At 53.3% G+C, this 15333-nt stretch overlaps 6 protein-coding genes across 6 annotated transcripts; 2 read left to right on the top strand and 4 right to left on the bottom strand.

Moving 5' to 3' along the window:
• Positions 1-334: 334 nt before the first annotated feature.
• Positions 335-1310, top strand: PG998_012446 (uncharacterized protein; the record flags this gene model as incomplete). Its single annotated transcript, XM_066879262.1, has 2 exons — positions 335-413; positions 475-1310. The coding sequence occupies 2 exons, from the start codon at positions 335-337 to the stop codon at positions 1308-1310; spliced, it is 915 nt and encodes a 304-aa protein (XP_066725646.1).
• A 284-nt stretch (positions 1311-1594) lies between these two features.
• PG998_012445 (uncharacterized protein) lies at positions 1595-2560 on the top strand (the record flags this gene model as incomplete). The annotated part of the gene is made up of 1 exon (XM_066879261.1): positions 1595-2560. The coding sequence occupies one exon, from the start codon at positions 1595-1597 to the stop codon at positions 2558-2560; it is 966 nt and encodes a 321-aa protein (XP_066725645.1).
• A 718-nt stretch (positions 2561-3278) lies between these two features.
• PG998_012444 (uncharacterized protein) lies at positions 3279-4283 on the bottom strand (the record flags this gene model as incomplete). Its single annotated transcript, XM_066879260.1, has 1 exon — positions 3279-4283. One exon carries the CDS (start codon positions 4281-4283, stop codon positions 3279-3281), a length of 1005 nt encoding a protein of 334 aa, XP_066725644.1.
• A 992-nt stretch (positions 4284-5275) lies between these two features.
• On the bottom strand, positions 5276-5995 carry PG998_012443 (Essential protein Yae1- N terminal; the record flags this gene model as incomplete). Its single annotated transcript, XM_066879259.1, has 1 exon — positions 5276-5995. One exon carries the CDS (start codon positions 5993-5995, stop codon positions 5276-5278), a length of 720 nt encoding a protein of 239 aa, XP_066725643.1.
• A 466-nt stretch (positions 5996-6461) lies between these two features.
• On the bottom strand, positions 6462-8141 carry PG998_012442 (uncharacterized protein; the record flags this gene model as incomplete). The annotated part of the gene is made up of 1 exon (XM_066879258.1): positions 6462-8141. One exon carries the CDS (start codon positions 8139-8141, stop codon positions 6462-6464), a length of 1680 nt encoding a protein of 559 aa, XP_066725642.1.
• Positions 8142-8976: 835 nt separating this feature from the next.
• Positions 8977-10239, bottom strand: PG998_012441 (uncharacterized protein; the record flags this gene model as incomplete). Its single annotated transcript, XM_066879257.1, has 1 exon — positions 8977-10239. The coding sequence occupies one exon, from the start codon at positions 10237-10239 to the stop codon at positions 8977-8979; it is 1263 nt and encodes a 420-aa protein (XP_066725641.1).
• Between the last annotated feature and the right edge of the window lie 5094 nt (positions 10240-15333).

Genomic DNA, 15333 nt, shown 5'->3' with positions numbered 1-15333 from the left:
GCTCCGCTGCTGCCTCAGGGGTGCCTGAGTGTGCTGCAGACAAGCACCTGGACAGGCACCGGGACAGGCTGACAGGCCTAAAAGGGCCCTTCTGGCCCACCGAAGCCTGAAGCGAATCATCCCCCCACAGCGCCCACTGCCCACCTGACCCGATAAGATAAGATCTCGCTTGCACTTGCATGCCGCCAGCGCAGGCCAAGCAACGCCGCGACGCGTGAACTGCGAGCCCGTCCGTCTATTTACAGCATCCAAATCCACCAACCAATCTTCATGAACCTGACATGGCCTGACCCAAAACAAAAACCCCAAACCATAGAGCCAGCGCCTCGTGACTATGTCTTCCAGAAACGAATCGCCCGATTTATCCATTGCGGATCAGCTGGATGAGGAAATTGCAAGTCTTCGGGCTCAGGGTAAGTTCCCGCCGAGTGCTCAATTACGCGCGATGTCGCATCATCCTAACAATATGGCTAGTTGAGTCCCTGAAAAAGGAGTTGAAGATCCAGACAAGCACTTTGATGGTATCTGATCCCACACGCAAGCTTTTGCAGGACCGATCTAAGAAAAGGACTGTAAACTCGCTGGACTCCGGACATGTCGCTGAGTTGCTCAAGAAATCCGATGAGCAAGTCGCACATCAGCAGCAATGTCTCTACCGCTCTTGCACCTCCATCACGGCGCTGAAGATACGCGACCCGGACCCCAATGCCGTAGATAGCGGCAACGTACTGGGTCTGCGCTTCGAGGTCATGTCCAAGGCGCGGTTTGTCCGCCCTTACTATGTCATGCTGAATCGGCCATATCCCAACTCGCGCCACCTCCGCGTCCACCGCCACACAGTGCCGCCCTGCGTTCCTCTGGCTGGTCTCGCATCGCGCCATCTACCCGCTCCCAAAACGAGCAAGGGCGGTGCTGACAACGACGCCGACGACGATGATGAACTCCAGCAACAACAGCAGGACCTCCCGCGGTTCGCCAGAGCTCTGAGGAGAGAGCTCGTGCGCTACCAGAATCGCGTGGGCATCATCGGAGACCTGCAAAAGGCCGCAGAGCTGTCCAGTCACCAAACCAGCGGGTCGGACGCAGATGCTGCCATGATACAAAACCTCGGCCCGGTGGATGCCGAGGCCAAGCAGATCAGCTTCGAGTGGAGTGACGGCAAGTCAGGCCGACTCATTATTGACGACGATGGCAGGATCGTTAAGATGGCAGTTCAGGGGGAGAACGGGCGAGATCGCGGCGCCGTACGGGAACTTATTGGAGGAAATGTACACATAGAGAAGCTTATGGGTCAATTCGAGGGCACATGAATATATTGAGAGAAGTGTACCTGTCTCCAGCTCATCATTCAACAGCAGACACATTGGAAACTTTGGCTGGACTTGGCCCGTCTCTGTTAGACAGGCAACAGGTGTCAACTTCCGCTGCCAAGGGGTACCACCCTGGATTCTCCCCCGCATGACCCCTCCCCAACTCGCTCATCAACTCCAACCTCTCTCCAACATGCAGTACGATCAACTTCTAGTTATGCATTCCCATTGACAAAACCGAGGAATTGGAAACAAGCATAGAAGCTCTGGGCTAGAATAACATCATGAAGCTCCCCCTCCCCAAACTTCCGCCTAAAGCCGCCTATCTGATCCTCTCCAACCCCGAGCGGCGCCACGCCCTCTCCCTCCCCGTGCTCCGCAATCTCCGGGACCAACTCCACTCCTACACAGTCTCGCCCGTCGACGGCTACCCGCGCCTCTTACCCGACTTCACGCCCGCCACACTTGACCTCCTGGACGAACCCCAAAACAAATGGCTTGTTGACGCCGAAACGTGGCGTACTGAGCGTGCCGGTCTGCCGCACGTGTTGGTCCTTCGGACCTGTCTTGATTCCCCGGGCGTCTTTTGTTCCGGCCATGATTTGAGCGAGCTGCAAGAGCAGTCTTCCGGAAAGGAAATAGAGCAAACCTTTGAGCTCTGCGCCGAGGTCATGTCCCTCCTCCGTCGCTTCCCCGGCCCTGTGGTGTCGGTTGTGACGGGCCTCGCGACCGGGGCGGGCGCCCAGCTGGCCCTGAGCGCGGACCTGCCCATGGCATGCGCGAAGCGCGCAAGGTTCCAGCTCCCTGGCCTGTCGGCACTGGGCCTGCCGTGCACGTCACCCGCGACCGCGGTGAGCCGGCGTCTCGGGCTGGGGCTAGGATACCGCATGTTTGCGCTCGGCGAGTCTGTGCAAGCCTACGAGCTGCCTCCCTCCGGCAGCAGCAACATGGAGGTGGTGAGGGGCGGGACGTTCGCGTTCGAGGAGCGCGTGGCCGTCATCGTCAACAAGCTCGCGACCCGGATTCCCGCGCAGCCTCAGGCGTTCGGCAAGTGGGCGTTCTGGACTCAGGCTGGGTTCGGCGGCGGCGCGGGGCTGGAGGGAGTCGAGGCACACGCGGGCCGCGGGGACGGGTATTTGGAGGCGGCCAAGTGGGCGGCGGCGGTCATGGCGCGGCATGCGCAGTCCGAGGATGCGCAGGAGGGCGTGCGGGCGTTTCTGGAGAAGAGGGCACCTAAGTGGCGGACCTGAGAACAGAAAGCCAGCAGAGTTTTCTGCAATCAAGGAGGGCGCATAGGTAGATACAGCACTTCTCTCTCTAATTAACGCACTGGTCATCACTTACGTATCTTATATTACTCGCTAAATCATGCCGTAATATGCACTCCAGTTTACACAGCGAGCAATGATTTGAAACGATTATTCTGCTAGATAAGTTAGGAAACATTCAGGTAACCGCCGGGATAACGCTCGAGAGACTGACCACTAACACATTTGCGAAGGATACTGTACGCAAAGCAGTGGTCAATACACTATTGGACACTGAGCCATGCAAACCCAAGGCGAAAGATGGGAAACGGCAAAAGGGGGCGACAGGAACACTAAAATCAAAAAGCAGCCGACGAGTCTATAACTAATTGCTCAATTCCAATATCGACTTTCGGGTCTATTACCCATACATGATGTGTATACTGTGATAACAGTGAATAATAAGGACAGAAAAGACAATACATGTGGTGCAATGACAGATACCATGATCATGAGGCTCCGCACATCCAAAGATCATTCCATTCTATACCCCCGTTCCATCCCTTCCAACACACCCTAAGAACGCCATCGTAGACGGTCGTGAACCTTGTTTCCTTCACATGCGTGTTTGGTTATTCGGATTGATAAAGTCTCCTCCTTCTTTGAGGGGCTCGGAGAAGATAACAGAGCTTCGTCGGGAGGCCTAAACCAACAGTAGGATTTAGATGAACGCGACAGCAAGGAGAGCAGCAGCCAGAGCACTACCGGGACCAGCCATACGCTCAGCGGCACCGGCGGTGACGGCCGTAGGCGAAGCCGAAGAGCCGCCGGTGGGCGAGTAGTTGGGGATGGACAGGCTGGCGCTGGGGATGACAGCGATGCTCATGGACGGGGAGCCGGCGACCGCGCCGGTGCTAGCAGCGGGAACGGTACCGTTAAAGGGGCGAGGAGGGGCGAGGCCTGGGCTGACGGGGGTACCGGAAGGCTGGGTGGCGGAGGCAACCGAGAAGGAAGAGACAACCTTGGGGGTGGCAACTACAGCCGGAGAGGGGATCGAGGGAATGGACGGGACCGAGGGAATTGCGGGAACAGTAGGCCGGGTGGTCGCAGCAATGCCGGGGCCGCTAGGAGAAGAGGCGGAGACGACGGCGGGTGGGGCTGCCGCAGGCTCGTAAGTGGAAGGAGCAGCGACAGGGGTAACGGCCACGGGAGCGGTCGCAACGGGGGTGGCCGCAACGGGTGCGGTCTCAACGGCCGGCGGGGGGATGGCAGCAGGAGGGTCCGAGGGAGCAACACCTTCGGTCACGGGGCAGATGGTAGTCGAAACGGGGACGACAACAATGGCGGTGGTGGTGGAGCCGACGGGACAGTCAGCGACGCCAGCAGGGCAGCCATAGATGCTCTGGATGGAGGTGGACCAGACGGTCTTGGTCGTGAACACGGGCACAGGGGTGCCGAATGGGACGGTGATGGTGGAGAAAACGGGTGCTGGGGCCGGGGCCGGAGCCACGGGAACCACAGGGACAACCTCCGGCTCGCATTCCTCATCGTCGTTGTGGCTGGTTCTTCTCCAGAACGGCACGGGGTGCAGGCCGATGCCGGCGTTGACGTTGATCATGTCACCATCGTGGTGCTCCTTGTGGTGCTTCTTCTTGCACTTGTCCTTGTGGCTGGTCGCAACGACAGCAGTGGCCAAGGCCAGGGTGGTGATGAGAGTGGCCTTCATTGTAAAGATTAAGAAGGGTAAGCAGTATGGAGGCAGGTAGGAGGTAGTGGTGTGTGTGGTAGTCAGTGGTGAGCGAATGTACGGTGCAGTTGAAGCGAGTGTGGCGTATCAAAGATACCAGAAAGAAGGATGATTCAACTGTAAGAGCGTGTCCTGAAGTACTCCAAAAGGGGATCTGCCAGAACGGGAGGAAGACGGTGTTTCTTATACCCTAAAGGCCTGCATACTGAGACGTCCAAGTTGAGCATATCAACATAGGCAGAGGCCGGGTTGCCTTTGCAAAGGCCTTGATGGTAAACCCCAGCCATGGTAGTGGTCGTTGAGGGTGGTGAACTAAGTCACTGTGTCAGCAGAAGAAAGATGCCACATCTCATAAAATTTTATGTTGCGATCGTCATGAGTGTACTCGCTAAGGATAAGACTAATGTTGGTTTTTTGGGCTGAATTGGAAGCTTTGTGTGTATATGCGGCCGTATCAGACTGTCAGATTGTGCCGTACTCAAAGGAGATGATGCACGTTTGTGTTCATGGAACAAATCCAGCATTAAGCTCCAGTCTTGTCTTGCCGTGATGCTACTTGGGGTGCATAGCAAAGTGGCAAACGCCAGTGCTGCAAGACACATAAGATTACGAACCGCCAGCCGCTTCTCTGGCCCCAATAGCCGGCTGGGTGCTTTCTTTTTGCCGATCAGGAGTTTTGCATCACTGCCGACGTGTAGCTGCCATGTCAGATGCGCTGTTTGTCCTATTTCCTGGCCAAAAAAGACTGCTATCCATTTGGGCACCCGGGGGAATATCAGAATGTTCCAAGCCCCGGCCATCCACTGTGGCATGGCATCGTGTTGGGACTCTTCCTTGGGCTCTGCCGTGGCCTCCTAATAATGCCAGCGACACTATCTGATCGCAGGCTGGAATATTGACAGTCAAGGCTCAGTATTAGCCAAACCATGTCGAGGGTGAACGGTACTCGCTGCACTGTCTTGAACCATTCTCTACTGGTAGGCTTTCCAGGTTTCCATACTTTGGGCTGTTTTCATTGCAGAGGTAGACAGTGCAGTTTCACCAGTCCAAAACCTCACGCGATTGCTGCTCAACTTTGATCTCTTTTTGACCGGACCATTGTGTGAAGGCGTTTCTTCAGCAACATCCAGAATAACCTTGTTGATGTGGTGTTGGTCGAGAAGGTCTTCCACGGTCTGTGTCCATTTTTTTATGGCGGGATGCGCATTGGCAACGTCCTCGAAAAGGATGCTGTCTCCGGGATGTCCTTCCTTGGTAATGGTAGAAGCAAGTTCATACTTCCAGGTGCCATCGGGGTTCCAATATTGCTCGCCAAAGATGGTTTCCGCTGCAAGCTCTGCCTGGGCCTTGGTCAGAAGTGCTGCGGCTGGGGCGTGCTGGGAATCAGCGCCGCTGTTATTGGAGGCTCGAAGTGCGCCTGCGATGCCTTCGAGGTAGCCGAGCAGCTGCCCGGCTTTGAGCCCTATAGTCCCCCCGAGGCTGAAACCCTCATCAAAGCCGACTTGGATGCTGGAGGCCTTGGCGACAGTAATGCCGTCGCGATAGCCCGCCGTCGTGTGTTCTGTTTGCAGCCTCCGCATGTCTGACGGGTGTGTGTCTCTTGCCACGGCGCCGCCAACCACCTCGTCGTGATGTGGCTCCTCGGTGTCTGAGCCAAACACATCATCTAAAGGGTCTTCCATGTAAGCCATCTCGGGCGTAGATCCAACCGCAACGAACAGATCCTCGCCGTGAGAATCTCTGCGTAAAACATGCATTGGGGAAGTGTGGAGGTCCTGTCAATGGTTGCTTTTGCGGAACTACGAACGGAGGCTGACGATGATTCAGTTCCTGAATTGAAAAAAACCAGGAACTTGTGAGGATGAGTCAGTTAGCAAGAAAAGCGGGGAGCCCACTCTGATTCGCAGCATCGCCGTCCCAACTCAAGCTACACGACTTAGAATTATCATGAGAAAACACTCTCTATTCTTTGTTCTTTACTGAGATTTACTTATTACCACAATAGCGACGCCACGGGGGTCTCATGCAACCCCTTAAGATAGCTACAAAAAGCAGCTATAGTACCATTATAGTCTAGTTCTATCAACACTAAGTATAGGCCTGCAAACTTCTTGGCCAGTCGTCATGCAGGTGCTCATATGGTATACGTACCGGGCATCACACTTTCTTGCTTATGACATCCACCAATTCGGTCTTTGGCTGGATGTATGGCTTGATGGTGTTGCGGACCTTGGTGCGCTGCTCAAATGCATATGCCAGACTAATCAATTTCTCCTCACTGAAGTGCTCACCCAAGAACGCAATGCCGAAAGGCAGGTTGGGCCCGGTAGCATTGAGGAAGCCAAAGCCATCCGGGACGACTGCGGTGTTATCAGGGTACCTCCCTAATGGCACGGTAACGATTGGGGCTCCGATGATGGCAGGAAGACTCGATGAGAATGCTGTTGGCATGATCAAAGCGTCCAGAGTCATGTTCTTGATCGCACCAGTGATGCCGAGCACGCCTCCGTAGTAGAGATCGGCGGTGTAGTTGGACCAAAATTCCGGGCTGGTGTTGTCAAAGCCCAGGTCCAGAGCGCTCTGCCAGAGCTTCGTATCCCGCTCAGGCCAGTCTTCTTCGGGAGTCCCCTGAGTGAACGCTTGTAGCTCGGCCAACGAGGTGATGTTATGGGGGTTCACCGTAAGCTCTGAGAAGTAGTTCGCCACGTCTGTGACGAAATCTGCCATGAGCACGACATTCTCGAAATTTGAGTTGGCTAACACGTCAGCGCCTTCTAGACGGAGGTTGTCGACGACCACAGCACCTGCGGCGCGGAAGGCTTCAAGAGACGCATCGAAGGCATCGATGATGGGGCGGTATTCCTCAATATTTCTATATTGATCAAACATGTTTCGAGGGACGCCCAATCGCTTCCCCTCAAGGCCAGCGTAGTCGCAAGCACCAACGTAATCAGGCACGGCGTCAAAAGGGAACGCAGACGTGTAATTGTCGTTCGGATCCTGTCCAGCGATAGCTGCTAGAATATAAGCGGCGTCTTTAACCGTCCGTGCCATCGGCCCGACCGTATCCTGGTGTTCCGAGATTGGCACTACAAGGTAACGAGACGTGAGGCCGACAGTGGGCTTGATGCCGACAAGGTTGTTGACACTCGCAGGCGAAACAATCGATCCATCTGTCTCCGTACCGAGACTTGCGAGTGCGAGACCCAACGAGCTGGCCACGCCGGAGCCGGATGATGAGCCAGAAGGATCCTGCCCTGGGTAATAGGCAGCTTCCGTTTGGCCACCCCAGGCAGACCAGCCATTGCTCGTGTTGGAGCTTCGGTAGTTGGCCCATTGTGAGAGGTTGGTCTTCCCTAGTATGACTGCACCCGACTTGCGTAGTTTGGCAGCCATCGTGCTGTCTCTCGGGACTTTGGCACCGGCCAGCGCGTACGATCCAGCGGTATTATCCATATCGTCCATAGTAGCAATATTGTTCTTCAAGAGTATGGGGACCCCATGAAGAGGCCCAAGGACGGTCCCGTTGGCCCGCAACATGTCGGTCTCAGCTGCTATAGAAAGAGCATCTGGGTTCAACTCGGTAACCACTCTGAGAGTGTCGTTCACCTCCATGATTCTAGCTAAGTAGGCATTGACAAGGTTCACGCTGGTGAACAAGCCCGAGTCGAGCCCCGAAGCGAGGTCTTCCAAAGTTGCTTCGATCAGAGGGGGGAACGGCGTGCCGCCAATTGCTGTGCTGGGACCCACGCCTTCTCTATTGGATGTCGATAGTGTCTGCCCAGCGCCTACAATGGCGGACAGAGTGAGGGCAAAGCCGAAGTTAATTGCGAGCATCTCGGGATGTTCTGTGGTGAGAGATGCTGCGTGCCAAAAGGCTCGATCAAGGGGCACCCTGAGAAAATCAGCAGGTAGGTGGTGGCTGCGATAACAACCAACGTTTGCAATTTCCAACGAGAGTATTGCGCGAACGTCTTTCCCCCCAATGCTGAAGAGTGGGATTTGGACACTGCGTCGCTTACCTGGCTCATTTCAGTATATATAACGTCATCTATAGGATGCGGGCAAGGGTCCTCGGTCTGGTGTGTCCGGAATCGCAAACATACAAACCCGTCAAGGGATTTGGGGAAGGTCAGGCCATTCACACCACCAGACTAGGCGAGCTCGGAATTGTGCCAAGTGCTCGCGTCATGGCCAAACAAGCGTGGGGTTTCGACCTGCCTTTCTAGGTATGGAAGACGGGAAGGAGATTCGTATCGCCAAGCGCACCGATTATTCAATGAGTCGTCTGGTGCACGACACAGAAATCCCCTGTCGGGTACAAACTGCCCTACATTCTGTTAAACGAGAAGTCGGTATGAGGGAAGCAAACAGGATGCAGGCGAATCTCTACTAGGTTAAGTCTACAAGACACGGGGGGCGGGGTAGCCATATGAAGACACAGATGAGTGAATCAAGCTTTGCAGGAAATGCCATTAAACTACAATTGGTTTATGTATTTTGGAACGGCATAGCGGAAGTGAATAAAAAATATTCTAAGATGTTCACACTATATCGGCTATATTGAAAGGGAAATTATAAAGACCTACCTGTGGATAGAGCATCGGAAACGGGAGACAGGCGAGCAGAAAAAGGGGGTGAGACGCCGGTTGATCTACAAGATCTCCTCATCCTATTGTCCCTCTGGTATGGTAGGCAGCCGGGAACCGGGGGACCCTGGTGGCGGTTTTCCTTGGGGAGTTGTCGACTGCGCATTTCCTGGTGGCGGTCCTTCCGGTGTTGTAGACGGCTGGTATCCGTGTGCTCCCGGCGGCGGGCCCTGCGGCGTCGTTGACTGTGAGCCGCCGGACGCTCCCCCACGTTGAGGCGTAGTTGGATTTACGTGGGTGGTAGACCCGGCAGGGTCTCGTTGCTGCTGGGGTGGCGAATTACCGAAAACCGACGTCGGTTCTCCGTCACTGCCTGGGTCGGTTCTCGGCGCCCGGTTGCCTGGTAAAACTGTCACTGGCTCGGAGGGGCTGCTGCCTCTCGTGATGCCTTTCGTAAAACCTATCTGGCGCCGGTTCAAGGCTTGCTCTATCGGTGAGCTTGATCCGGGTGCGCTCGATGATGTAGGCGAGGGTACATCGCCCCAATCAGGTGCCCGTCCCTGAGCTTGGGCTTGAGCCTCAGTGGTGGGCAGCGGCGGCTGAGATCCGGACTGAGACTGAGACTTGGGTTGAGATTGAGGGTTAGACTGGGTGCTGCTGCCCGGGTCTACCATGGTCGTGTCCTGCGTGGGAGATACGACATTCGGGTTGCTTCTTCCGCTGTTGCCCATTGTGCCGTGGTCCACGTCCATAGGGTCACTGCTGAGATTGCTGAGTACCTCCGTTAGCCGCCTGACAATTTCTACATGGCCCCTTGACTGCTGTGACCGGCTTTCCTGGATGTCCAGCAACCCCGCCATTGCCGTCGCGCGCTGTGCGGGCGACAGCCGAGCAATGACGATCCGGCAGAACTCGTTCATGCACTGATCCATGACGTCCGTCGAATGGTCTTGGTTGACCCGCTGGGCAAAAGTTTGCGCCATATCGAAATACATTTGGAGGAGATCGAAGTTGTCCGGAATAGGTCGTGGCTGTTGCTCGGGCGCGGACTCCTGGCCCTCGCCCATCCCGAGCAAGACCTCGACATAAGTATCCTCCTGTACCTCTTGAACGACGGCGAAGTATTGGCAGGTGTGGCACAGAATGCCGTCGCGGTGCAAGCGCTCCGTGATGACCTGGTCCATGGGTGGCTGCAACTGCGGGTGGACGGCGGCCTGGAATATAGTGTGTCGGTGTCCACAGGCAAAAGTTACGTCCACGTTCGTCCGACGGTTCGAACCGACCATAGTATCGATGAGCCACTCATTAGAACCGGAACGGCTTGGCCCTGAGCCTTGATTAGCCATATCTGTACCGGCTGTCAGTATACGTCAGACAACTTCTAATTATCGGAACTAGTTATACGTTTCTCAGTAGTGAAAATGTTGCCTTTCATGGTCTAGCAACTTGATGAATTCATCCCATACGAGGCTATATATACTATATTTCTACAGCAATGGCAATTAGCAACAATATCTTTGTCTTTCTACATTGCGTTGTCTGTGGACAAAAGTCTTTTTGGTCTCGTCTCTGTATGGTAAAGATAGATTTGCTGACATCATGCCCCTTTATCACGTATACATAAAGAGACATAAGATCAAATCAATGGACAATGAGTTCAAGCTTCATATTGGCTGGTAGGCTTGAGAATGGAAATCGTCAGTAGCAGAGGAGCTTTGTATGAAATCCGATAACTGTGGCCAATAATGAAACCGAGAAACGTACTTTGAAAGACACTCGAAATGGTCGTAGACGTCTCGTTTACCCCAGGTCAACATAGCTTGTTTTACTCTAACTATGTATGCATGTAGTGTTTGACATAGGCCCAATCGATTAATTCAATAGAGCCATTGACTGGAGACTGGCAGCACTTTCATTATGCTGTTAACTTCCTGTGGGCACCTGATGAAGTAACGTTTCAAGATCGAGGCTCAGGAGGTAGTGATTATAACATCTGTCACAAACCATCGAGCAACATGAGATTCCGTTTGAGTAATAATCTAAACCAAATCTTCCAAGGTCATCACTTTACAACATACTTACTGCGACAGGTAAAAAAGACTGTGCCGCGAGAGAGCGGGTTTATGGCAACATGATATACTTCGACGAATATCGTGTTACGGACTCTATCCAAGTCTCACCAAATACAGGTTTCAAGATCGTACTCTAGGCCTGACTTTCATTCCTTACTGCCCAGCTAACACTTCAACAGCCAAAATATGAACATGATGGTATACAATTCAACCTAATATACTATATCAATCCGAAATCTTTGATACCCATTGGCTTACTATGTAAAGTCCCATCACCAACACGAGAATATATTTGCATCCTAGTGGTCCCTATGAAGTAGCACCTTCCCACCATTCTCCTATGGCCTGCTGCCGCCCATTATACGAGCTAGCCAAATTACCCCTATTCGCAGCGTATCACCCCAACCTATCGCTAAATATGACGATACTCCGGGTGACCCTAATCCTAGCATTGGTCAGGTTTGGCTCAACACTTGATAGCCAGCCAATTGCTATGATAGTGGCCTACGCGAAACAGACGATACCAGAGAAAGGCTCTTCGCCGTCCACGGCAGCACCAGGGGCATTGCATATGCAGCGCAATGTGTAGCCTGCATGGGACTATACTCAGCCTGCTAAGGGGTCTCTAGGGACGATCGGCGATATGGTGGTGGCCAAGCCATACCCAACGGATGCATGTGGGTTAGGAAGAATGAATGAGATGGTTCGCTCATTTTCCTGACTAGGTATTTCGGGTACCGGCCAAGCAGAAGAAGGCATCCCCCTTTCTCACTCACCACCACATGGCTAAGCAGGGAGGGGGAGGCTCGCTTCGACCTCGTAGACCCGAGATTGAGGACCTCTTTTCCCACGAAACACCAATCAGACTGAGTAGTGCTCGCCCACATTCACATGGATTGCCCAGTGGATATAACCAAAGAAGCTTTGATTTTGGAAACCGGCGGGAGGTCTAGTACAAGTGAGCCTCTCCGCTGGGCAGGTGAGCCGTGTAATTGGCTTATATAATAATTGCTACGATTATGTTCCCCCTTCGAGCCTAGAGTGGACGGAGCACGCATTTGCCGGTCGTCGAAGAGGGACGAACGAACTACTTGCTCCAAGTTGACGATGGAGGTGTTGGAAACATTTCTGTGATGGAAGATCGCCACACAAGACACGACACCATTGGCGTTTTTGAATAAGCGAAAGCGGGCTAAGCCACAGAAAACAGAAGCGAGCAGAATGGAAAGTGTTGCCAAGGATCAGCCTCATGTGGACCGCAAGGTGATCGGGTAGTCGAAGCGATCGACCTGCCGGGTGGCGATTCATATCTTATTAGCCTATCGAACGAAGCATCCAACCTACTGGTCAGAGCTGAGATATGTTTAGAAACATTTTGCCTTGTTGATCTCGCAAAACAAGTTTTTTCTTCTTGTGTCCTTTCCAGCCTGCATAATCTGGTCAAGGTAGCTTTGGCGATGCAGGGCAGTTTAGTAGCCTCAAACCAGCAGCTTGGCACTTCCAATGAATAGCCTCGAAAGTCCATATGGCGGCAACCCCAGGTTTCGTCACGTTAGCTCGCTTAGAGGGCGTTGGCACCACCCGTGTCATCGAATGGCGCCACATGTGCGGTTTCGTTTCAGAGGGCGGGGGGGCGGAAGGGCGGAAGGGCAGAGAAGCCTCGCGACCCCAGCTGCCGCCCACTGACTAGGAAGCATATAAGGCGTGCGGATGAGCCCCTGCATTACGGACGGCAGCTATAGGTCCCGAATGGAGTGGCCGCCCGGACGGTGGCATGTTACTCAAAGAGCCTTGTATGCAGATAGGTCCCGGAGTTCGGCCAGGTAAGTACTCTATGAACGATCTCTCTCTCTCTCTCTCTCTCTCTGTGTGTGTGTGTGTGCCATTGAGCTAGGATGAATAGTCGGGAGTGAACCATATTTCTTATGCTGCTTGCTGGTATCATTCCGCATCGAATTTCTCATGTTACAACATCCATCTGATGCAAGACCGGAGATTGTAGTAATGCAATTGTGTGATGCTTGGTAAGCTATTGTCCGTTTCGGCAGTGTCATTAACAAGAGCTGGTCGGAGATTTTCAGCCGCCGCCCCTGCACCAGCGCGATTGACGATGCACTCTAGCAGGCCAACAAGGGGGGGTTCTAAGGACGATAGCTGATATCCGACTAGGATGGGCATTGCACCAAGCGTCACTGGTGCCCTTTTTCTGATCCATTGGCACGGAGGTTTTCACCCGCCAAGGTTGCGTTACATTCAGCTTCAGATTACAGTACCGAACTCTACGAGAGCCACCTAGCTATGTATAATGGTACGTGAGCTTGCTCGGAGCCAGCCCGTAATTGTTGAAAATGACGTAATCTGTGATGATGTGGGAAGTCAATTGGCCCGACGCTCAATAGCAGACGGTAGACGGCTTCTACAGGAGGAGGACCGAGGCAGTGTGTTTGTTTATGATATATCGGGTATAAAATGAGTGACAGGAAGTATTTCAACGGTCGGTAAGCTGGCCTAGGACCATCAGAATGTGAGTTCCGAGCAGGCCGAGGACGAGAAAAAAAAGCATGGCGTCCAATGGAGATCTCGAGGTAAGCAGAATGGTAATTTCGCGAATATGCATTCCCAAGGCAGCCCCTGCATAAGCGTTGGCGGGACACATAACTAATTCTGGATTGGACGTAACCTCTGCCTTGCCTGCTTGACTGTCTATTTAAAAATGCCGCCCTTCCAACAGAATTGATCACCCTCGACTTGATCTACCCGATGTCACTGTGAAATCGACTTCGACCCTCTATTTCCATTGCGTGAGCGATTGCTGGCTCCATCGGATTTAAGTAAGTACCTGTGCATGAAATACAGATACATACATACATAGACCGGCATCCATTGTGTCCCCGAACTCCGGGCGCGCCCCTCTCACGAAGTGATGGGGATATTCAAGGTGTTGAAAGATTGGATGTCCTTTGAGCACAGTACTTATCTTTTAGCATTCTGCACCGGGGAGCTGGATACTCGCAGCCATTGGCAAGCGGGCTCGCAGCTTGAGTCGAGTCATGGGCAGATCAGCACTGCGGCTGTGTATGTTGACGGTATAGCGATCAGCAAACTACTGCGCGGGTTTCTCTATCACGCAAGAATCACGTGTCTCAGTTGGGAATTGATCTGTTGATTGATATATGAGTCTATATTGGCTTTATCGATTCTGTCTACTGCACATTCATCACCACTTGTCGCCATGCCACGTCGTCGGCTCTAGTTGCACCCATTTCTTACTTTAGCTAGCCCTATTTGCCGACGGACTTTCAAGATAAAATAGGCAAGTACGTATTTTTTCGCGAGCGCGAGATCGATCCGATGCAAGGATTCTTTCCGTTCAAAGGATAGCGAGCAGCTAGACCAGTACTAATAGTTATATCTGGAATCATTCTACCTGGCAAGGCAAGGCTTGGCTTGCAAGGGGGCAATCAGCACGCTTGACACGTAGAAAGGATAAGAGAAGAAAAAAACAGAGAATGTTTACCCGAATCCCTCCAATCACCAATTGGTACAGCAACGAAAAGCGCATCTCTGGTGCCACACTACCGGTCAAGCGAATCCGTCAGTATGGGCCGATATAGAATTATGGGGATTACTAGATGCTCTTGGCCGATCCTGGCATCCCGGTCGGGTTTTAGGCTGCACTTCTTGGCATGTTCAGCATCCCAATCAGGTCAAGAAATCCCGGTCTGCAGTATATCGAATACTTGCGAGTACACACTGTCTCTAGGTGCTAGGCCTAGGCCTAGTAGTGTTACTGACTTCACGATGGTGAAGCGCAGACAGACGCTCTTCTGGACACTGCTTCCCCTTACTCTTATACACCCACTCTATTCTCTGGAGGAATGGCGTCCGCAGGCAGGGAATTCAGCATGGTTGTTGTGTTTTGGTGCGCCGGGTTTTATGTAGCCCCCGCCCATCTCGCCGCCAGTTCGCGATACAACTCAACTGCGTCATCACTCCAGGCATAGGCATGGGAAGACCCGCCCCAAAGGGAACAACTTGAGTCAAAGCCGACAAGCGTCAAGGCGTCTTCCGAGATTGGCCAAGCATGGACGCCAGCCAGAAGCCAGCTGTCTCCTCAAAATGGCATATCTCAGACTTCGGATTACTGTACATACCTACATATGCACTGTTTGTATACATGGATCTGGTCGTCGGCTCGGTTGATCCCATCTTGCCATTAGGGCCGATCAGAAAGAAAAAAAATAGCATGGCAGCAAGGCAAGAAAGCCATCGTCCGGCTTCCCGTATAGAACCAATCTGGTCCAATAATTGAGGAAATCCCGTCTCTCACCATCAGCAACGAGAACAGGAACCCTGGGCGACGGGCTC

This window comes from Apiospora kogelbergensis (genome assembly GCF_038363985.1).
Source record: "Apiospora kogelbergensis strain CBS 113332 chromosome Unknown utg000008l_segment0_segment0, whole genome shotgun sequence".
Lineage (NCBI taxonomy): Eukaryota > Fungi > Ascomycota > Sordariomycetes > Amphisphaeriales > Apiosporaceae > Apiospora > Apiospora kogelbergensis.
This window is presented reverse-complemented; position numbering and strand designations above follow the sequence as displayed.